Source organism: Pavona decussata, unplaced genomic scaffold (assembly GCF_977016875.1).
Source record: "Pavona decussata unplaced genomic scaffold, jaPavDecu1.1 SCAFFOLD_92, whole genome shotgun sequence".
NCBI lineage: Eukaryota > Metazoa > Cnidaria > Anthozoa > Scleractinia > Agariciidae > Pavona > Pavona decussata.
The window spans coordinates 2,757,855-2,781,833 of NW_028145509.1; the positions used below are offsets into that span (position 1 = coordinate 2,757,855).

General features: G+C 37.7%; 1 protein-coding gene across 1 annotated transcript; it reads right to left on the minus strand.

Annotated features, from left to right (window-relative positions):
- Positions 1-2,463: 2,463 nt before the first annotated feature.
- Positions 2,464-22,807, minus strand: LOC146473874 (ZP domain-containing protein-like). The gene is made up of 7 exons (XM_085117928.1): positions 22,642-22,807; positions 18,765-19,136; positions 12,457-12,648; positions 11,935-12,063; positions 6,957-7,542; positions 4,865-5,166; positions 2,464-4,628 (listed from the first exon to the last, which is right to left on the minus strand). The coding sequence occupies exons 1-7, from the start codon at positions 22,709-22,711 to the stop codon at positions 4,492-4,494; spliced, it is 1,788 nt and encodes a 595-aa protein (XP_084974054.1). The 5' UTR covers positions 22,712-22,807; the 3' UTR covers positions 2,464-4,491.
- Between the last annotated feature and the right edge of the window lie 1,172 nt (positions 22,808-23,979).

Sequence of the window (23,979 nt, forward strand, 5' to 3'; positions counted from 1 at the left end):
TTCCATATCAGGTATACCGGCTATCCAAACGAATAAACTACAGCTCGTACAAAACGCAGCCTTGAGACTTCTTACGAACACGCCACGCTACTCACGCACCACTCCAGACATGGTAGACCTCCATTGCAATTGGCTGCCTGTGAAATTCAGAATAATTTTTAAAGTTACTTTATTTAGTTTTAAGGCTGTGCATGGTATTGCACCTTCATATATCGCTAGTCTTTTATCTCTTAAACCATCTAAGTATAATGTTAGGTCCGTTGGCAACAACACTTTAGCAAGGTCCGAGTTCAAATCGGCCAAGACGACTGGAGACAGAGCCTTTGCAGTTGCCTCTCCAGCCCTATGGAATGCACTACCGCCCAGTCTTAGGGCTATTGATAACATTACTTCATTCAAGAAACAATTAAAGACGCATCTCTTTAGGAAAGCATATTTTTAGATACTTTAGATTCATATATTTTTCTTTTATTAATTATACAAGTTTAATATTAATTGTAAATAATGGTACTATTATTTAGTCTTCATTTTATCAATTTGTAAAGCGCGTTAGATCATAAATTAATGAAATTCGCGCTATAGAAATAATAAAATTATTATTATTATTATTATAATTATTATTATTATTATTATTAATATTATTATTATTATTATTATAATTATTATTATTATTATTATTATTATTATTATTATTATTATTATTATTATTATTATTATTATTATTATTATTATTATTATTATTATTATTATTATTATGGAGGGTAGGGTATGCCGGTAGTTTTAAAACTTTGCCACTGTTAGGCACTTCATTTCTGTGCTCGGTCTTTTTGAATATTTCTTTAATTTTGAAAATAAACAGCAGTTTTTACTAGTGCCCAGTCCCTCCAAAGTAAAATTAGCCGTTTATTTTCAAAATTGAGGGAATATTTAAAAAAGCCCGGGCACAGAAATGAAGTGCCTAACAGTGGTAAAGTTTTAAAACTACAGGCAGCCCCCAGGAGGCAATAAAAAGTGGTGCCATTTTTGCTTAAAAGTTTTCTTGAATTTTGCATCCGTAAAAGGTCACGTGACCTTATTTACATAAGTTGTGTATGTCAATATGTTTACATTTGTAAGCATATTATGTTGCCAAAGTCTCACGACTTTACGGCTAAATGTTCAGAAGATTGACCACCCCCTTGTTTTTTTGAGTAAATAACTAGAGACCCATGCCTTAATTTTCTTGAGAAAGTTTTCAGCCTCAGATAAGTACGAATTTAAAACGTTGATTCTCTTGGTGTGTTTTCCAACTGAGAGTTTATAGATTTGGGAAGGAAAGAGGCTCGTTAGGGGATAAAAAAAATGCTTTGGCATGAACTGATACAGTTTATCTTGCGTAGATGGCCTTTTAGAGGAACGATTTTTTAAAAGCACGCGTTTCGCTTACGGCTATTTGTTGGGTAGGTGACGCCACTAACTATGTGTCTGACCGCTTCAACAGATTGGAGAAAATATGCAAATCTGAAAAATAGTACAAACGCTTATTTCATTGTCTTTTTCAAGTCTGTCTTAAGTTCCACTGGCCGTGAAGACATTCTGCGAAAAAATCTGAGAACACAAAACTGGAGCAGCACAAGCTCTTCACACACAATGGGAAATAGAATCGTTGGAATGCACGAAATTCGAACAACCAAATCTTCGTTGTTTTTGTCTTTGTGCCTGTGCTCTGCGTCCGGCTTGGGTCAATGCCTTCTTGAGGCGATTCCCTGTTGACCGCAGTAACATGTCAAGACTGAATATTTAATATTCAATTAAATTACTAGGCACATTTTGGGTACCCTTAACAAAAACCATCAATCTATTTATCAGTTAAGCAGGAGAAAGTTTCCTTTTCTAAAGAGAATTTCAAAAATATCATTCTGTTTGAATCTGGCCAGTTAGTCCTCCTGCATCAAAGGAAAAACCAAACACAACTTAATACATTTTCATCGATTAAAAAAACAACAAGTCAAAAAGCTTTGTGTGCGCCATCTGAGATAACTAGCACAATAAATGGCTAGACGTCGAAGTATACTAGAACTGAAATGATTGAAAGGACTAAACTCGCTTTAAACAGAAATTCACAATAGACTGTAAGTAAAACTGGTATTGCACTTTTGCCTGAGGCTAATAAACGTCATCCAATTTTTCTACGCAGCGTTAAATCCTCTCTTTACCCACAAAGCAACAACAACAAAATCAAACGACGCCGTAATCCTGAAAGATCCTATCTTAACGCAGAACTTCACAGATAAAAAAAAATAATAAAACGGAAAGAAATTATAATCAAATAGCCAAGGAAAATTCCCATGTATAAAGGGCGACGAAATATCACGAAAAAAAGGTTCATTTCATAAAGTTATTCTGTTAACGAGAAGTGCAAAAAGAATGTGAGCAGGAACCGCGCCAACCGGTTGCGCGTGCGCACTGACCACACATCTGAACTCGTTTCCGTTGCATGAAATGCAACTGAACATTTTTATTGATCTCCTGATTAAAAACAACAAGCAAGCAACACCTTAATTTGGCAGCATTAACACTAACTGATACATATTACATAACCTGTGATTATTTTGTGTTATATCACTATAAAAGACTCAATTTTCTTACAAAGGGACAAGCCTGTGGGATCAGACAATCTTAAACATTCAAAGGACGGTGTGTCAGAAATATTTCCACTGTCTATCAAGGTTCTTACTTTTTCCCGAGTACCTTCCAGATTTTATTTGCTTGAACCATTTCTCAATCCAAAATGTCTTTTTTGTAACCGAACACAAAGTCCTTAATTAATCTTATTCATTTCTAGTTAACATAGTTTCAGATACCGGTAAATAAGGCGATTACTCAAATGCGAGTTCAGCACGCGATTGTAATTTCCCAAAACCATTTTCAATACTTGATTTTTCTTTTCCTTTATCAAGGGCAAAGAAAGACAAATGCGTTTCATTAACTTGTATTTGAATTCTGGCTAAAAAGCGTTCATATGCACATACGTTGTATAAGCACTTAACCGAAGATCTTATTCACTGCAAAAAATATTGGCTTAAATGCTTCGGGGCTGATGCCTAGCTTGCTGGTATTGAAAAATAACGCTAAAACACACCTTCATTCCTTGGTAGTTTTACCGGTAGCTGAACTAGTTATATGTAGCAAATTTCTATTCGAAATCCTCCAAATAGAGGAAACGCAACGAACCACCATTAATTTAAAGAGATCTTTTCGACAATCCGTTAAAATTATAATCATGATGAGTAGAATTCTGAACTGCTATGAATACAAAACAAAGCTTCCTCAACCTGAGTTATAAACACACTACCATAACAGCATTCCAAAGCATAAGTTGAGTTTCTACGCTGTCCAGTATTCACTCACGTCACGGCTTAGCTCTTGGGCTGGAGATATTTAACTGTTCATCTAAAACATGTTAAAAGGGTTAAGAGGTAGGTAAGTTTTAATATCTAAGTATTTAATTATAAGAAAATGGAATTTTAGTTTAAAGTTTATGGACTTAAAAGACCTTTTGTCTCACTCTATCAAAATTGGAAGTCTTAAGCCATTCCTATAAAAAGGCTGATGGTAGGTGAATGCAGCTTAGAAGAAAAATGGCTGGAAAGACGAAAGGAGTAATTTCAAAAGATAAAAGGCACGTGTACTTTGCCTTAAATGTCCGTTAAGAGGAAATCAATATTAGAGCAAAGATGGTCGAAAATGTCCGAAATAGTTGTCAGCAGAAAACTTCGTAAATACTTTACTGTGCAACGATCCTGATAGTCACTGGTTTATTTCAGCCAGGCAAGCGTAACGTTCTTGTGAGGAAGCTGCATAATCTCAAAAATATTTCAACCGTGATGTTATACGGTAATAATTTTGAAACCCTCCGTACCACGACCGCAACGCCAACAAAAACATCTCTTAACTTGAAAATATAAGTTCGCGTTTTTCCGATTATTTAAACTACTTCGCGCTTATTCCAATTCGTTAAGATGTACATGTATACAATGTGGCCAAACTATCCAGGTACACAATTATCAGGAACAGTGTTCAAGTTTAGACAGAGAATAAAAAAATCACCGTCGTGCGTTCACGTTCTCCACAAAAGCTTGTACATTTGGTTTTTCACGTTGCTATTTTCCCCCAGGACAACGAAGAAAATGTACCAAAATTGATAACGCACGAGCATAGCTATTGCTTTTGTCATTAAATCCTATTGTTTTGTGACGTTCTCGTTGCCGTCGCCGTGGTAGCTGCTTAAACTCCCTAATTTCAAAGAAAACGCTGCAATCTTCAAGACTCCATAAGACTGAGTTAATTAGTAATATAGTTGGACATTATGTTAAAGCGAGTAGAACATGCTATTTTAAAACAAAAATGATACCGAAACAAATTTTTTTTCAAATAAATTTATATCTCAAGCTTAAGTTGCCTTTTAATAATTGTGTCAAGTCCAGTTATTGTAAGTGAGGTTTTTTTTTTTCACTCTTGATCACCAGTGGCAAGCACAGTATACCCAGCAGGCTTGTCACGTGACTTCTTGAACGCCATCAACGCTGTTCCCGCCAAACAAGCAACACACATCACAAACAGGGTCATCATAAGAGCAGGACTGGAATCTGGAGGAAATGAACTTGAGTTAATACGATGCTCATTAAAAAAAATTCGGCATGACGTGTTGTGATAGATCTGCTCTTAACAGGACCCATTTGGAAATTTGGATTAAAATTCTCAGAAAAATAAGCCAATTCGAATGAAAGGTGAAATTTTATTGTGTATTTTATAAGCCTGTAGGGTTTCTACAAGAAAAATGTCAGATCTAAGGGAGACCCTTGCTACCATTATATTCACTCACCACTCTTGTCCATAGTACTGTCACTCGTTTCCTCTCGCTTCTCACGTGTCAGCTGAAGTGGGCCCTGGGCTAAAGAGTATACATCATCAGTCACGTGGTCACTCACTTCACGTCTTCCTCGGCCACTTGATGGACATTTTTTTACACACTCAGAGCTTGAGGTACTTGCATTGCACACGATCACGTGACAGTGAACAAACACAAATGGATGATCAGCAATGAACTTGAAGGCTTCCAAGCTAAACCGCTGGGCACTGACTGAAGACGCAGTGAGGTATTTAACTGTGACATCACTTGGACACCTGAAAGAGAATAACAGCTTAATGTTATACTTGTACATATCCCTTGACCAAGTTTACCAAGAGTGCTATTTTCTGTGGCTTATATTAGATAATTATTAAATTCTCAGCCTCGGATATTGCATTTCTAGCCTTCTGATTGGTTCACTAAATCTCGGTTATCAGCTCATATACCGTAGTTTGACCTTATATGGAAAACGAAAGCCCCAGGTGTCGCTAAGCTAAATTTTTTTTTCGGCGGGAAGCAAAAGTTTCTTCGAAAAATGAAGAAAAAAAAGGAAAAGAAATAAATACCAAACAATGCTATTTCAATATAACAACAATAAAAGCCACAAAGGTCGGTATGACACTATTTAATGGTACGTATCTCTGAAGTTTCCTTTAAAATCTTCAAAATTGCAAGATTTTACGAGTTTTTAGATCACATAACAACAACAACAACAACCGGTTACCTTCAAAAATTTCAGGATGGCTTGCAAATCCTGGCGGTAAGAGGTTAAAGCCAATCGAAGAAATTTCTCAGGAAGAGCTTCGTGCCTGCCGTTATGTTTTTACGAATTTACGAGGACTTCAGATGGTTCTATGAAATCTGTACGAGCGGCGGCCATAATGTTCGTTTCCGTCGCTCGGCACCACTCAGCAAAACATTTGCACTAATGTGCACAGCTCTTACGCTTCTCAAATAAGCTTGAAGTTTAAAAACTTGCACTGAATGCTTGTCTCAGTGAGGTTGTACCTCGTACACTTGGACGTGCCTGAAGTGTTTTAAATCGTCCGCGAGGAATTCAGTTCAGCATGAAAAAAGCCTTCCTTTCCCTGATCTCTTCCTTCGCTCGGCATCACACAGCAGAACATTTGCTCAAATGTGCACAACTATTACGCTTCTCGATGAGCTTGAACTTCAAAAGCACTTGAATGCTAGTCTCAGAAAGGTTATAATTCGTACATTTAAACGTTTCTTGAATTTTAGATGTCCAACTGTGTCCGATTTTCTTCGCTTTCGATTTTTCATTCAACTCCGTTTGCAAAGCGCTTCGCGTGTCATGTGATCATTAGGTTTCGCGCGCTTTGGTCGGAGGCTGCCTCAACATCCGGTCGTTTAAATTTGAAAGAAATTTTTTCTTAAAATATAAAAATTCAGTAAACTTCAACATTAATGTCCAAACGCGGAGAATTTAATAAAACAATTATTCCATTCGCGCTTGTTGGATATGAGATTAGTTATAGCCAACTCGGCGCTTCGCGCCTCGTTGGCTATTTACCATCTCATATCCAACGCGCGCTCATGGAATAATTGTTAATTATCAGCTGATGTCAATGATAGAAGGATTTTAAGACAGAGCGCGCGGGATAGTAAGCACAACTGCGAATTTAGACGGTTTACAATTTGCATATGGTGAAGCCTAGTCGCTCCTCACAACTCTATTTTCCATGGCACTAAGCTAATAAGAGAACAGCTATACCTCCGTAAATGGGACGCTGACACAGTGCATTGTTACCCTGTTGCATTTGCTTAGCTTTCTTTATACCGTACAGAAGCCAAGTTACCCATTTTAGTGGATAATAACAAGACTTCAGAAGGTAGACCTCACCTGGAAAAACCGAAGTTGAATTTAAAAATGAACATTCTGTTCAGTTCATAACTTCCCCTTTTTGACACGAAGAGAGCGCTGGGAAATAAATTGTGAGGAGGAGGCGTTCCTTGATTTGCCGCTAACGAAAATGTGCTGTTAGGGACCCCAATTTTCAGATCCGTCTTGTAAGAAATGGCAATTACCTAATCGTTCTCTTACCCTTTTGTAATGAACTCGTACTTCAAAGGAATCTTTGGATCCTGAGTGGGTGTGGCAAAACATCGATCAGCAATGATTGACAGCTGCTTATCACTCGATGTTACTGACACCTCAAAGAACAAAAGTTTACGCAGCACCACAACAACAGGGAAATCACCCTTCATGTAAGGACTCACGAATCTCTTGTCAGGAAACATGTTCAGGGAGAGTGTAAAGTTTCCTTTGCCTTCATCGTTAAACGAGAGTTTTCTGTTATTTGGCTTCCAGCCAACTGATGACACCACACCATATCTGGAGTAGTAACAGCTGAATTGAATTTCTATTTCACGCACGCGCGTTATGACATCTTTAGCAGCCACAGGGATTTCCAAAACTGTGTTAGAGTAGACGATGGTTGAAGGAGTGTGCCTGCGCGTTGTATTACAGCCGGTCAGCGATGTGGTGAGCAAGAAGTATGCGCTTGTTTCCGTAGCTTTGCATGTGGTGTCCAGGAGTCGAAGATGCTCACGGTCAATACCACGGAGGAGGGACTTGGGAATGGTGATGGTCATATTATTGCTGTCGCACTGGACATCGACACCTGGAGCTAAAATAGAAGGGAAAAGGGAACTTTTTGTAACTGCGATGGTTCAGAAAAAGGTCTATTACTGCAAAGCGATATTTCGTTCCGTAGGTTGCAAACCCATTTACAAAAAAGTCTCTTCGATATCTACAACCAGAGCTACTTTGTGAGTCCTAAACCGAAGCAATAGAAAATATTATAATAATAATAATAATAATAATAATAATAATAATAACAATGCTAATAATATTTTTTTAAATAAAGAAAAAGAACTATTAAAACCTATTGACAATTCATTTCGATGAAAAAAAGAGACAACTTTCAAGCCGATTTTTTTTAAAGAGAAAAAAAAAATGTCATAGAGTTACAATGCTATTCTTATTTAAAAAAAATCAATAATATATGCAAAGTTAAAAATCTTAAAAAAGGGATAAAAACCAACATCAAATGGAAGGCTACTAATAGTAATAATAATAGGCTAATAATAATAATATTAATTTTTTTCTAGCGCATTACATTAAACTCTCAATGCTCTTACAATGTACAACAATTTTAGAAATACAATATCAATAAAACCAAATTTGATAAACGTAGATCTAAGACATCTTACTAAGAGGGAAGGACCGCGTTAGAAACATTTTTTGGAGCTATGGTATCCTTTCTTGGCTTTTGCTGAAACATCATGGACAATTCTCTCGTTAACCCTTTAAACCCTAATACCAAAGAAAATATTCTCCTATTTTGTTCCCATACTTTTCTTGTAAAAGTACTAGGGAGAAACTATTAAAAAATCAAGAAAATTCACCTTGGGTGATCATATCGTTAATTCTCATGACCCCATGGGTTGAATAAGCATTGATGTTACAAGGAGAATTTTGATGCTGACCACTGTTAGGGCTTAAAGGGTTAATTGATTTCGGTCTGGGATGATGACAGCATGATGAGGAATGTAATGTTTTTTTAAATCCTTCTTCAGACTTGACATCCGCTTTCTCAATTATTAATTCCTTCTTGAGTTGCTCTTGAATGATGCTGTTATAGTTTTGAACCAACCCTGGATTTCCTTACATTCGTGTCGGTAAGGAATGCCGCTTACAAAGCCGGAGCTAGCTTGTGGTTGTCTGGAAGCTGAGGATTTTCTTTTTTTTCATGGCCAAGTAACTACATGTAATTTCATCTACATGTACATTGCACATTTTCTAGAAAATTGAATTGCTCTAAGTTTAAGTGTTTAATAATATTTTAAATAATCAAATATATTTTTATCTTTCATGTTGTCTTTTATAGTGCAACCTAATTGTTCCCTACTTACTAATAGAAAATAAAGAGCTAAATTGACTCCCAAACAAGATCTCTTTCTAAAAAAGGCATATCTCGGTTAGGTTGAAACAGAAGCATCAATGCAGGAATTAACAATGACAAGGTGAAACTAGGAAAAAGAGACCAGTAGTAGCTAGTCAGAGCTTTTGGAAATTGTCTCGGTATATAGATGACTTTATTAAGCTTAGCTCTCATTTTTCAAATAAAATCATAGCACTTTTTTCTGTGTGAAGTAATGAAAAAAAAGGGTTTTTTTCAGTTTGCTCCATTTTTGATTGGTTTATTGCATTGATGTTTGCATTTTCTGCATTTTACATGAGTGATTACGATTACTGTTACATTTAGTTTTTATATTGTCTTACTTTTTTATTTTATTAGCTTTGTAGACAGAAAAAAAATGTGTTTTTTTGTCATAATTTACATAACACAGTATTCCATTTTTGTTCTCTGACCTCAGGGATGTCGCTTGAAGAGCCGGTTACAGGCGAATTTTACCGTCTGAAGGAGATCTTATCACTGGCTAACATTTATAGAGAACACAAATACTTGAGGCTAAGTTTAAAGTGCCCATAACGGAATTTTTTTTTATTTTCTTATCTGAATCTTTACATCACGCAAAGAACTTCCGCGAAAAAATTTTTCGATTTGAATGAAACGCGAATTTTTTATGAATTTTACAAATCTTTAAAATCCTACTTTATTGCGGTCCACCCGCCCCGCTGATGAGAATGCCGACGGGCTCACAATCGGGCCACGTGACATAGTCTGTGACGTACATTCAGGAACTCTCGAGTCTATGCACTCACCTGACCTTCAGTAAAGTACATTCGCGGCAGAAAGAAAATCGTCAGATTCACCGGTAGGAAAGAAAAAATTAGCTCCAAATAAGTATATCCCATGGCAGAAAACTTATCTGACACGGAAAGTGAGCAAAGCAGCTAGGACGAATTTGAAAGCGTCGAAGTCGAAACGATAGATGGCGTCCACGAAACAAGTAATACGCGTGAAGATGATGATACACTCGAACCGTACGCGGACGAGCCGATAGCAGACGAAGAATGGCTAAAAAGATATCGCAAGGAACAAGAGGAGAAGCGACGACTCGAGGAAGATTTAACGAAACGCTTGGAGAATAGAGTGCGTGTTAGTGGATGGTAAAGTTCTCACCTTGCATTTTGAGTACGCGCTTTTCATTATCATCTGTCAAAATTAAACTATGGCCAAGTACTCACATACATTCGAACGAATTATTTTCCATGTAGGTGTACTTGTGGTAACTGTAGCCGTAATCTGCTAGCAAATATCAGCGAGTGCTACTGCTACAAGGAACTCGAAGGCAATTGGGAAGCCGGCGCTGACTAGCGACATTGTTCTCGCGGAACTACAGGAAGGACACGCGTTGAACTGTGATAATAATAGCTTGTCTCGTTCTCTGAAATTTCGGGCAAAAATTTAATTGTAGGATGGAAGTTGTTAGCTTGTTAATAAAGTTTACGAAATCCATTGTATCTTTTAGGCGCATACGTCTTGCGAAATGTTCGAAGTTTAACAAGAGTTGGCGTCTGATGTAAATATATATTCGCGTCTGTCACCGGTGTCGGGACAAATTTGAGCCCTTTAGAAATATTAAACGCTAACAGGCTGTCGCTAAGTTGTTGGTTTGAAAAATTCTTTATGAATCATATTTTCTCGTGCTTTTCTCTTTGTGTCTCAATCCGTTTTTTAAGCCAATTTTTTTCTGTGCTCTTTGCGCTTGTTATTTGTTTTGTGCCCTTTTTCTATTTTGAACCCCCGTTGTGGTGGTTAGGTTTTCAGAGATAACGCTGTTATACTTTTCAACATTTTTATTGTTTGCAGAATTCTGCAACACATGTGTGTACAATATTTGTTTGAGCTCGTTGAATTCTTGCTGCAGTTTATCTACCTTATCTACATCGTGGTTTACAATTTTTTCTGTGTTCGCCGAGGGCGACTGTTCTCGCATCGATCTATTTACATCAGTGGTAGCATTTGTGCTTGTATTTTTTGAGAGCTTGGTCTCAACGAAACTTAGCGGATCTCACGATCTATGAGAATATATACCAAAACAATTACGCCATATTTTATAAAACTTGCGACTGAGTTAACAGTGAGGTCAAACTATAAACCTCAGAAGGTCACAACGCTTAGAGTGTCACAAGCGAGTGTGAATATTCAGTATCGAAAGCGGCTTACCCTTCGCTTTTCCCTGCTCCTCTTCGAAGGTGGCTCTTGGTCTTCGTCTTCCTTTCGCGTAGCATGTTTTGAAGGATAAACACAAACGCCGATGTCATCCTACTTCAGTTCACGTTTTAAGTTTAAACCTGAATTCATCAGCCTTGTGAAATCCTCGTCATTGAAGTGCATCGAGCACAAGGACGAGGTCATTCCAGGCGCGCGTCCACATCTTCCTCCGCTCCAGCATAAAATCGATCCATTTCTTTCTCCTCCTCAGTCTTTGCGGGCATGTGGTGCCAAAGAAAGGAATCCTGTGCATGCTTATTCCATTCGCTTCGTCTTTGATGTTTCCACATCTCGCTGCAACACATCTTTCCGGCATTTTCGAGAAACATGCAGAAATACCGCGACTTGTTTTTCAGAGAAAGGCTGAAGTCACGTGTTCCTAAATCTACGTCACAGCTCTTGCTAAACCGAGAGGAGACTAATGCGACTGGTGGGCCAAAATGGCGGCAAATTTGAACGTCTTATAAAATTCGTAAAAAATTCGCGTTCTATGCAAATCGAAAAATTTTTTCACTGAAGTTCTTAGGGTGATGTTTAGATTCAGACAAGAAAATAAAAAAAATTCCGATATGGGCACTTTAAAGGTGCACAGTCCAAGAGAGCCGGCAGGGTTTATTATTGAGCCTGCTGGGGTTTTCCTTACCTACATCCCTGTTCTGTAGGTATGACTTCCAGTAAGTTTACATTTGCGAACTATATTGTTGGCAATATTGCTTATACTTTGAGGATTGAGGATCTTGTTGGTCTCAAACCAAAGATCAACCAAATGGCAATTATCGTAGTTAGTTGATAACTTGCATGATCACAATAATGACACCTTAATTTGACACTTACCTTGACATGTCTTGTTATCGGATGACAAGCTCAGTTCTGGGTCTGGACATTCACATTTATAACCCCCCACAGTGTTCACACACTTGTGACTGCATCTGCCATTCTTTAACTCAGAACACTCATTGACATCTGCAAAAAAATCAATTCATAATTAATAATTATTCCAGGAGTGTACATCAGATATCAGATGATAGATAGCCAACAAGGCGCGTAGCGCAAAGTTGGCTATAATCATTCCAGAGAAATAATGTTTTATTTAAAATAATCAGAAATGTTCTTAGACTTTGCTGATTTCACTTTGTAAGAATAACCGGTGACAATTTAATGATCGCTATTTCTTGGGCATAATATAGTGGCTCATATACCATGGGCAGTAAGCCAATCAAAACCGGCATGGACTGAATTGCATTTTACAATGATCCAGCTCTTAATAATGTGATTTATTATCTCAATTTGCTGGTCTGTCAGACAAAAGTGAAATTTAATAGCTCCTTCTTAAGATAACCACTGAAGGAAACTTACCAACGCATGAAACTGTCTGAGCACTGTCTGTCCACTGCCCATCTGCTCCACACTGTTTATAAGAAGGACCTTGAAGTTTGTATCCTGGAGGACATGAGAATGAGCATTTTGTGTTGTTTTTCATCTGTGAAGTGACACAAGCATTTGGCGATGTTTTGACGAGGCGGTTAACGGTAAGAGCTGGACACTTTACTGAAACAAAAAAATGAATATGTTGGATGTAATATATCAAACGCGAGACAAAGTGGCTCATCACATATCAAACACCAAGAAGAGAGTTGAAATACGACGCGTAGCGGAGTATTTTTGACAAACTTCGGGGTTTTGATATTGTGATGAAATACTGTGACGAGTGTTTGATGTAACTTCTTAAACAAACTGATTTTGAAGGAGAAATAAGGATGCATGATTTTCTTTGTCTTTGGTTTTTGAATCATTAATGAGTTTGAGATCTATATGTCAAACAACAAGAAGCATGTATTTTCAGTCAGTGACACGTCAGGCATACTTGGAAAAAGGAAAACCTGAGTTCTCCCAAGAGGGGTTGAATCTTTGACCTTTCGATAACTAGTTCAGTTGCTCTACCACTGAGCTACACTGAGACTCCACCACTGAGAGTCGTGAGAGCTAGGCCATTAAACTAGTTTCATTCAAATCCCGACAGTACGCATTACATGTTTAATTAACTAGTAATCACAAACTCAAAGGCTTGCCTGCTGTTTCTGTTGTGTCACTGACTGAAAAATACATCTATCAAAAAGTAGTATTTAAATGTGATAATAGTAAAATCTGCCCCTTTATTTGATTTTATAAATACATGGTAAACACACTTAATGACAGGATTAAAGGTGTGCATGGAGAAAAATGCTACGTGACTTCTGGATTGTGGTCACATTTTTGAGGTTTTGAATTTATTTTTTGGCTTAACTTCTCTGTGCATGCAGTTCTAATGTTATGCTATATTCAGTGACACTGCTATAATATGCTTGGATAATTAATGCTTGATGCCGTATCAATGTGCGGGAACATTGCTGAGATCAGGGACTTGTATTCTGTCCAAATCAAAATTTCTCTGAAGTCACTTCTTTCGCATGCACCCTTTCAATACAGTATACAGTATAAATTAATTTGATTTGAACTATTCAGTCTGTTCTGCTCTTTTACAAGCAAATCACACATTCAATGTCATGATAAATCACTGCCCCTGCATGCTCATTTATTTTCTGGGATGATCCAGCTGACACGGCATTAGTGTAAATGGAAGCATAAATACATAAATAAATACGTGAATGGAAATACAGGATAAGTGGCTATAATCTCACCAATGCATGAAGCTGTCTTAGCATTGCCCATCCACTGTCCATTTGGCCCACACTGTTTAAATGAGGGACCTTGTAGCTGGTATCTCTGAGGACATGTGAACGAGCATTTGGTGTTGTATTTAACCTGTGACGTCACACAACTGCTAGGTGATGTTTTGACAAGGCGGTTGACAGTAAGAGCTGGACATTTTACAACTGAAATATGAATTAATACAATGCAATATTGAACTCCCTTTATTGCGGACACCCTGGACATCCTCGGAACCGCGGGTTAGTGTCCTTAATAGCAAGAGTCCGTACTAGCGGGAATTTATTTCAGTCAAACATCTGTAATTTATTTCTGCCGGGGATTAAGCTGCTATCTGTATTATCGGAGTGTCCGTAAGAGCAAGGTGTCTGCAAGGCGAGAGTTGACAGTAGTTGACTGAGGCATTATAAATTGTTTGTCGATAACTTCATTGGAGTTAGAGAGGCTTATTTTCATGTACTTTGTAATACACATAAACCTATCGCTTCATATAACTTATCTATTGCCAGGACAAAAAAGGCAGACATCAACAGGCAATTCTTTCCAAAACTACATGTACAGTATCTGCACTAATTCTAAAAGTACCTGCAGATAGTGCAATTTACTTTCCACTATAAAATGTCATTAAAAAAAATGTACTATACCTGATTTCAACTGACTTTCTTGCTTACTAGGACAATAAATAATTAACAACTGGTTTTTGCTATAATAAGTGTGCAGATATATATTGTAGTTATGATGTACACGGCAAGTTGGAGAACACCTGAGACAAGCATAGGAGTTGCTCGAGAAGCAGCCGAGAGCATTAACTCTGGTTTCTTGAGTGCTCTCCAAACCTCCCAAGTGCCTCATATATTAGATATATGTGCACAGCTAAAAGCATGAACCAGTTGTTTTATAAAATTTCCAGTGAAAATGTATGAAGATGTACAACAAACGACTTGTGGGAGGCTATGATGAAAAGATGGAAAATTAAACCATCTACACAGATTAGGAATCTATAAAATGAAAAATGAAAGGTCTCAGCTTCTTTTGTAAGACTTTTTTTCTTTGTCCTTAAAAATATCTAATCCTTATAGACCGAAGATCTTTTCTCTCGCACGTTACAGGTGTAGGTCACTCGTGCAAGAAAAAATTCTGCAAAACAAGAAACAGTTCGATTTCGATTTGATAGTACGCCATCATCGTGCTAATGTGTACTTAATTTGATTGCGTGGATTTGCTACCTATGCTATAAAGAGAGATATAAAACATGTCAAAAATTGTTGGGTTATTTAGTGTACGGACATACAGACACGTTTATTTATAAATCAGAACAGCCAATCGATTAATGTGTTAATTATCCTTCTCTATCTTTATTCTGTAGAAATTAGCTTTTATTTCTTCCTGACTTGTTTATTTTCAACTTATCAAAAGAAGGTGGTTTTCCATGTCTAAAGCACAAATAGTATCAGTTTTTTCTGTTTGGATCACAGTTACTTTCTCCTAAGAATAATAATGATCTATTTTTTAATGTCCAGTCTATTATATCTGAATCGAAGAGATTTTATAAAAGTACCTAGATGTGTATTTTCCACCTGTTAGCATTGCTTAATGCTGCTTTTTTTTTTTATTTTGCTGCCGCTTTGACTAATTATTATTTAATTTTAATTTTTTTTTCAATCAAATGTTATTTCGAAGTGAGCCCTCTCGATGAGTTTTTTTCCCTTAGGGCAAACTTCGACAATAAAATATGTTTAAATAAAAAAAAATAACAATAAAAAAGATAAATTCATAGACTCAATGAAAAAATGGCCGACATTTTAAAATTCTTTTGTCTGCATTCATATTAGCCTCACTTAAAGTGAAATATTCTTTTGATATTTGAACTCATAACGAGGTTAGTAAGGCTACACATGTAATTTGACTGCAAATAGAAAAAATATTAAGATTTCAGCCATTTTTGCATAGGGTCTTTTCTTACACTTGGTGGTTTATTGAGTTTGTAAAGATGACATTTGGGGTATACCAGACTACAGGTTTTATGGATAAAAAGAGAGTTAATAAAGATTACAAACATAAATAAATTGCAAACCATTGCAGGTGACTGTATTCACATTTTGGCTCCAGACTCCTCCTTTTCCACACTGAGTAGATGAAGGACCACTGAGTTGGTATCCACGAGCACAAGAAAACGAACAAGTTGATCCAAAACGCTGATTGGATGAAATGCAATGGGAAGGAGACACACGTACACCACTTGCCAGTGAAAGCTGGTAGCAGTTGGCTATAAGCAGTTATGGAATTTTGGTAAGATTCACATAAAATAGGAAATATTTTAATTCAAAATGTTGGAAAACATCAAACATAAGTTTGATTTTTTTTGTTACATCTAGTGTAGATCGGTCAGTAAGTGTTTAATTTCACATAAAGAAAATTTGACAAAATGTAATACTAGTCCGGACTTTTAATGCATAAACAAAACAAATAATGTAGATTGACTCAAGAAGGGAATTTTGTTATAAGGGAGGGCTATTACAATCCTTTCAGGATATTAATATCGAAGCATATCAGAGACACAGAAAGTCCTAGCGTTTTTAAAAAGAGACTTTTTAAGAATCTTTTTAATACATAGATTTTTTTATTATCTTTTTTTTTCTTTCTCTCTATTTTATCATCCAAATGTAAAATCCAAATGTAATATTATTATTTCTATTTTCATGTATGGTGGAAGAGTCCCCCAAGGGGAGCTATACAATAAAGTATGTTATTATTCAACACATTGTGACGCTGCCCAAATACGGTCATGGTAAACTCAATATATGTCGCCCGCACAAAACGGATATCCTGCGATATACGTAGTTTTCGTGCGTCGGGGAGAAAAATGGCAGAGCGCTTTCAAAGAGTAACGACCTAGTAAGAACACCTTACTATTAATAACGCTGTTTTATACTAAACACAGAGAAGACAACCAAGTTTGCTCTTAAGAATTGGAATGGTTAGTGCAAAACCTTTTACTACTTACCTTTCTCTCTATGAACTGGCAAATTACAGTTCAGCAAAAACGTTTAATATATTTTTCGCTAGACTTTTGGATTGTCCCGTATTTAGGGCTCAGAAATTACAAACAGTACATGTATTTTCTTAGATTGGTTCTCGCAACTGTTGAGCAACTCGTCTTGAAAAGATGGAGAAAACCGCCTGAAAAAATCCGAGCTCGCACTGAAAATGCCTCGAGAAATTGTAGCTTTGGGGCAGACAAAAAGTTAGACGGAGTACAAAGGCAACTATTCTCAGAAACATCATAACCGCTTGAAAAACCGTTTAGTTTCCTTAAAGATCCAGAGTTTTTCCAAGCAACAAGGCGCTAGATGCGTTTGTTAAAACACTGAGGAAAGATCGTGAAATTGCTTGCGTATACGTAGTAAACAAAGACACACTCGCGCGAAAAAATCGTTGAAAAGCCTTTCCAGTCTGTTCAGCTCGGCCCGGCTGACACAACAAATCCTTCGCAGCTTCATAATACTGTTTGGTTTTAGCTTTTGAGGCTAGAAATTTGTGGAAAATTTTGCCGGAGCGATTGGCGCACTAGACGAGTACTCAAAACGCTCTCGATTTCATTCAAACTTGAACAAAACTGCCGCTTTTATTCATACCGGCCCGCGCGCGGGAAAGTGTTACAAGTTTCTATTTTTGACAAATAAAGATCGCCTCCAGCTTTTCTGCTATAAACCTGTACTTTGTTATCAATGTGTTGAATAATAAAACGATTATCCTGCTTAATCTTGCGGAATATCGCCTGATTTTAGCCAACAAGGCCTACGGCCTCGTCGGCTAAGTATCAGGCGATATTCCGCGCGATTTCGCAGGATAATTATTCAATGTATGTATGTATCTTAAGTAAGGGTCATTGGCCTGGAACGAGGGGATATGTGATATATTCCCCTCGTGGCACGACGAGGGGAATATATCACATACCCCCGAGGGACAGGTCAATAACATGCTTATTTTTGGGGTTGGTGAGGATTCCTAATAGAAACAAAGACCTTAAATAATTAAATGCTTATTTTATACCAGGTCGAAGTCTAATACATAACAGTGAGATTTCGGCTTGAAGATGTTTTTCTCAACTGTTTTCTGAACTTTGGATTATTCACACAACAATGTGTATAAACAATTGCTTTTGTCTGCTGGTATGCGTGATAAACATGTTTGTCACTCTTGCATAATCACTGCATTCAGTACACTAGACGTGGTTGAGCGGCTGCTGTTAAATTTTGGAAATAGTGTGCAGTCGGCTATTGTTCCGTGTGGAAACAACGATGAGCGACTGTGAAGATGAAGTCTTTTTAACCGAAAACTTCTTACACTGTCTTTGCTGAACGGATTATTGACCGTATTCCTGCAAAGTAAAGAGAGCTTCCAGTGGGCCAGAACGAGTATGGAATGAGTGGTCGGATGGAACAACCTCCCTTCCAACTATTAGTTGACAAGAAGATGAGTTTGAGTTTGTTGTTGCGCCTGTTATTGAATTACTAGTAGTAGTAGTAGTAGTAGTAGTAGTAGTAGTAGTAGTAGTAGTAGTAGTAGTAAAAGTTATGTTGTTCATTTTTTCTTTGATAATAAACGATTAAGAACTCGTTGAAATTTTTGAGAATACTAAATAAGGGGTATAAGTCGAGCGGTATATGGCGAGGGGGGGAATATATATTTCCTCCCCCCCCCCCCCCCCCCGTCGTCATAATCCCCTCGACCGTTGTTATCAGCTATTGTTTTCAGCCCCGCCCTCCTCTTTTACAACCAAAGCCGCACCCAGCTTTTCAGACAGTTAGTAATTGACAGGGGCTATTGAATATATTCAACCGAAAACAACAAAGGAAATCGAGCCATTTGAAAAATAACTACTGTTATATCACACATGTGTTTATGAAAAGTTAACCAAATCATTATTAGCTATAACATGCTGACGTTTGGCTCACCTTTGGCCTCGCAGGCATAATGTATCTTACTGCCACATGATAAGTCATTCCACCTTCCACCGAATTGTGGCCACAGATGTCCGCATTCCTCACTTAAACTATTAGGTTCTCCGCTTTTCCAGCTAGTGTAAGTAGGTCGTGTTCCATCAACCCACAGCCAGCGAGATTTGTCCTTGCGGTCCCTGTGCAGGCCAATCCATGTGAGTTGTGATACTTGAGAGGCGAGTGCGTTTTGTTCAGCTTGTGATTTAACTAATGCAAGGGTAGATCCCAGGGCCTGACAGGCAGATTTTGCTGCATTCCAACTCAACTTATTTGATGAAATCTTGTAGCAAGAACCTTGCATGTGGATCCAGTTGGTTGGACACAACCCTGCAAGGAAAAGTTGGATGGTGGATAATTAACAATTATCCTGCGAAATCGCGCGAAATATCGCCTGACACTTTAATAGCCGACTAGGCCGTAGGCTGGGTTGGCTAAAATCAGGCAATAGTCCGCAAGATTCAACATTCAACACATTGCTAGCAGAAAAGCTGGAGGTGGTCTTTTTTGGTATAAAAGGAACTTGTAACATTTGACAGCGCGCGGACGGGAAAAGGAATAGGAAGGGGAAAGGAAACTTTTTGTAACTGTGATGGTTCAAAAAAAGGTCTGTTACTGGTTCATTCGAAACCATTGCAGGTGATTGTATTTACATTTTGACACCAGACTCCTCCTTGTTCACACTGAGTAGATGAAGGACCACTGGGTCGGTATCCACGAGCACAAGAAAACGAACAAGTTGATCCAAAACGATGATTGGATGAAATGCAATGGGAAGGGGACACACGCACACAACTTGCCAGAGAAAGCTGGGAGTAGTAATTAGCTATAAGCAGTTAATTTTTGTAAGATTCGTATAAAATAGGAAATGTTTTATTTCAAAATGTGGGAAAACACCAGACATAAGTTTGAACTATTTTTTTGTTGCATGTAGATCAGTCAGTAGAAAATTTGACAAAATGTAATAATAGTCAGGACTTTTAATGCATAAACAAAGAATTATTGTATATTGACTTAAAAAGATATATTAGGTGCCAAATCCTTTCAGGACATTAATATCGAAGCATATCAGAGACATGGAAAGTTTTAGCGTTTTAAAAAAGAGACTTTTTAAGAATCCTTATAATTTATAGATTTCTTTTTATTATCGTTAATTTTTCTTTCTCTCTATTTTATCATCCAAATGTAAATAGCTTTCAATATTATTATTTTCATGTATGGCGTAAGAGCCCCCCAAGGGGAGCTATATACACTTAAAATGCCCCTGGGACGAAAATTTCATTTTCCATTTTTTTTCATTTTCGTGTAGAATATGACCTTCTTACTCATGTTACCAAATTTCAATCCTTTACGGCGATTGGAAGTATTTTTTTTTTTTTTAGCTTTTTATTCGAGATTTCACGGCCGCCATAACTTGGCCTTGTTCCGGAAGTTAAGGCTCAAATTAAAGGAAGTGACGTCATTGGCTCAACACGAAAAATTCCACATGGCTAATTTTCATATGGATTCTACTTCATAAACTGTATTCTGCTGTTATTTAGTTCGCAACAGCAGAATACACAGAATAGCTCTTTTTGTATGTATGTATGTATGTATGTATGTATGTATGTATGTATGTATGTATGTATGTATGTATGTATGTATGTATGTATGTATGTATGTATGTATCTTAACTTCTGTTATATCACACGTGTATACGAAAAGTTAACGAAATTATTATTAGCTATAACATGCTGACGTTTGGCTCACTTTTGGCCTCACAGGCATAATGTATCTTACTGCCACATTGTAAGTCATTCCACCTTCCACCGAATTGTGGCCACAGATGTCCGCATTCCTCACTTAAACTATTAGGTTCTCCGCTTTTCCAGCTAGTGTAAGTAGGTCGTGTTCCATCAACCCACAGCCAGCGAGATTTGTCCTTGCGGTCCCTGTGCAGGCCAATCCATGTGAGTTGTGATACTTTAGAGGCGAGTGCGTTTTGTTCAGCTTGTGATTTAACTATAGCAAGGGTAGATCCTAGGGCCTGACAGGCAGATTTTGCTGCATTCCAACTCAACTTATTTGATGAAATCTTGTAGCAAGAACCTTGTATGTGGATCCAGTTGGTTTGACACAACCCTGCAAGGAAAAGTTGGAAGGTGAATAATCGTCAATTATCCTGCGAAATCGCGCAGAAAAGCTGGAGGCGATCTTTTTTTTGTTAAAAAAGAAACTTGCAACATTTGACCGCGCGCGGACGTGCATGAATGAAAGTGGCAGCTATGTTCAAGTTTGAATGAAATTGAGAGCGTTGACCAAACTTGCATCAAAATTGAGTACTCCTCTTAAGTGCACTAATCGCTCCGGCAAAACTTTTCACAAAATTGTAGACTCAAAAGCTGAAACCAAGCAGTATTTTGAAATTGCAAAGAATAAGATATGTCAGCTGGGCCAAGCTGAACAGACTGGAAAAGCTTTTCAACGATTTCGCGGGTGAGTGTTTCTTTGTTTACTGCGCAAGCAATTTTACCATCTTTCGTCGGTGTTTTGACAAACGCATCTAGTACCTTGTTGCTTGGAAGAACTCTGTATCTGTCATGATACTAAATGTTTTTTCAGCCAGCTCTAATGCTTCTGAGAGTAATTGCTTTGTACTACCTCCATCTTTTTGTCGAGAAAATTTCTCGAGGCACTTCATTTGCGAGCTCGGTTTTCTCGGACGGTTTCTTCCATCTCATCAAGACGAGTCGAGAACACTGTTTTATTGTTGAGAGAACTAATCTAAGAAAATACTGTTTGTAATTTCCGAGCCTTTCCTAGAATACGGGGCAATCCAGCGAAAAAACGATTTTGGTGAACTGTAATTTGCCAGTTCATAAACAAAGTGATAAGCAGTAAACGTTTTTACACTAACCATTATTAATCTTGACAGAAAACTTGGCTGCCTTCTTTTTGTGTTATGAAACAGCATTATTAATAATTTGGTATACTTGCGAGGTCGTTAGCGGTTAGTTTTTGATAGCGCTCTGCCATTTATCTTCGCTATACACATACTGATAACGTATATCCCAGGACATCTGTTCTGTGCGGGCGACGTTTATGCAGTTCACCATCACGAGAAAGTTGACCGCAAAGATACCTTTAGGTAAATATACGAATTAGACATCTTCACTTCACAGCGTACTCGTATAAATTATTTACACCAATTCGACAATTTTAAAATTAAAGGTACTAGAGTCAGAATACCGAGCTAAAAAGATATTGAATCGTGTTGGTGGTAGAAAACTCAGTCAAGGTAATTTCACAGAACCCTGCACTGAAAAATTAACTGATGTTAAGGGTTTCTCCGGTAATTCAGGTATTCTCCTGGGCCCATTTCTTGCAAGCCCCAATATCGTACCTTATTCTACGTGCCAGAATATTTCCAAATAAACCGAGGCAATCTTATATAAAAGGAAAAAGTTTTAGGGTCTTCGTGGTTTATTTATCACATTGGCAAAATTTTATAATATCAATATAATATCACTTATCGCGCTCTGTCGAAACTTTCAAGAAAAGTGCCCCTAATTATAAGTCGTAATTTGTTAATTTTAAATACGTCGTTATGTCGCTTACTGAGTGACCATAACAACAAGACGATTACGTGGCTTGTTCCTGCTCTCTAATCATGCCGTTTCACTCTTGATGATGGCAAATAAATTGTACGCAAACGATCGGCTGAAAAAGCGCAGAAAGAGGAGTTACTTTTAAGATTGGGCAGATAAAGAACTGTATAGGCCGCGTGGTTGTGCTATATTGCGCGATATGCGAGTAGGGGAATAAATAGATACTCCGGCCAATTCGACCACCCTACCTTGAGAACTGCCGTGTAAGAAGAAAAGGGAAAACCCAAGCAGGCATATCGATAGCAAGTGACAAGCCATTGGCGCCACAAAATCGTTGAATGGCCTTCTACTCTTCACGAAAAGAAACTTTGTACAGCGATGATATCGATCTGGTGTAATCCAGACAGACGAAGCTTACCGAATAGAACCGAACTGTTTTATTCTTAAAATATGTTTGTCTCAAAAGTGAATTGAGATACCTTAACGGGTTTTATCTCGTCTTCTGTAAACAATGCTTAACTCCTTCCTTTTCCAGCTGTTAATTATGCTGGTGGCGTAACGACAACGTAACTTTATGTTTTCGCCAAATGAAATGCCAAATACTGAATTACATAAATTTTGTTCAACCAGACCGTATTTTGAGGAGTATAAGCTGTATATATACGCTTTCGCTTTATGAACGACAAGTGCATTCGTCTCAACAACTCGATTAATGCAAGCTTATTTCAAACATTAAACGGGGGAGACGTATCCCGCTCGCTCCGGTGACGAGGAAAATATTTTTCAGTCTACCTTCCTCGTTATTATTTACGTGCGAGTACGTAATTATGCACGTGGCGTAACGACAACGTAACCTTGTTTTCGCCAAATCAAATGCCAAATAATTACATAAATCAACCAGAGCTTGTACATATTCTGTGTGATGAACAAAATATTTTTCTGTCCGCAGTTTACGCGCTGGGAGACTCTCTGAAGGTCAACTGGAAATCTCTTTTTTATTCACTATTTACACAACAACTTGTCGCAGTTCATAAGGTGTCAAAAACAAACTGCTAAAACGAAAAAGGCAACTCGTTATAATCTTTCCGACATCCAATTTGCACATCGTCTAGAGGAAGTTTCTCGCCGTAACTATGGTTGGATTAATCGATAGCACCATAGTTAATTGAGGGACTGGTTAGGAAACCTTGCCGTGAAAACAATGGTGCTGCGATGTATGTTGGAAAGGCCGCGACCCTGCATAATCCTTTGTTTTAACGTTCACATCACAGTTGAATATCTTAACAAAGACGTTTCGATTGGTCATTTGCTCCAACACATTCCAAATTCAATTGTTTGTGCAGGGTCAAGGCCAAAAAGGCAAACAAAAACATGTAACGAAGAAGTTTGTCAGGTTTCATAACCATTGCCTTTAATTAACTACGCCTTGGCAGTCATTAAATCACAAACCTGGGGAAACTAGAGGCGGTAGAGTCAATTAGTTTATGGCTCTTGGTGACCGAATAAAGCCATGTGTTTCGAACAGGAAAAGGTGTGCGTCAAAAGCAAACACTGGCCTTAAACATCCGGTCCTCTTGTTAAGGAAT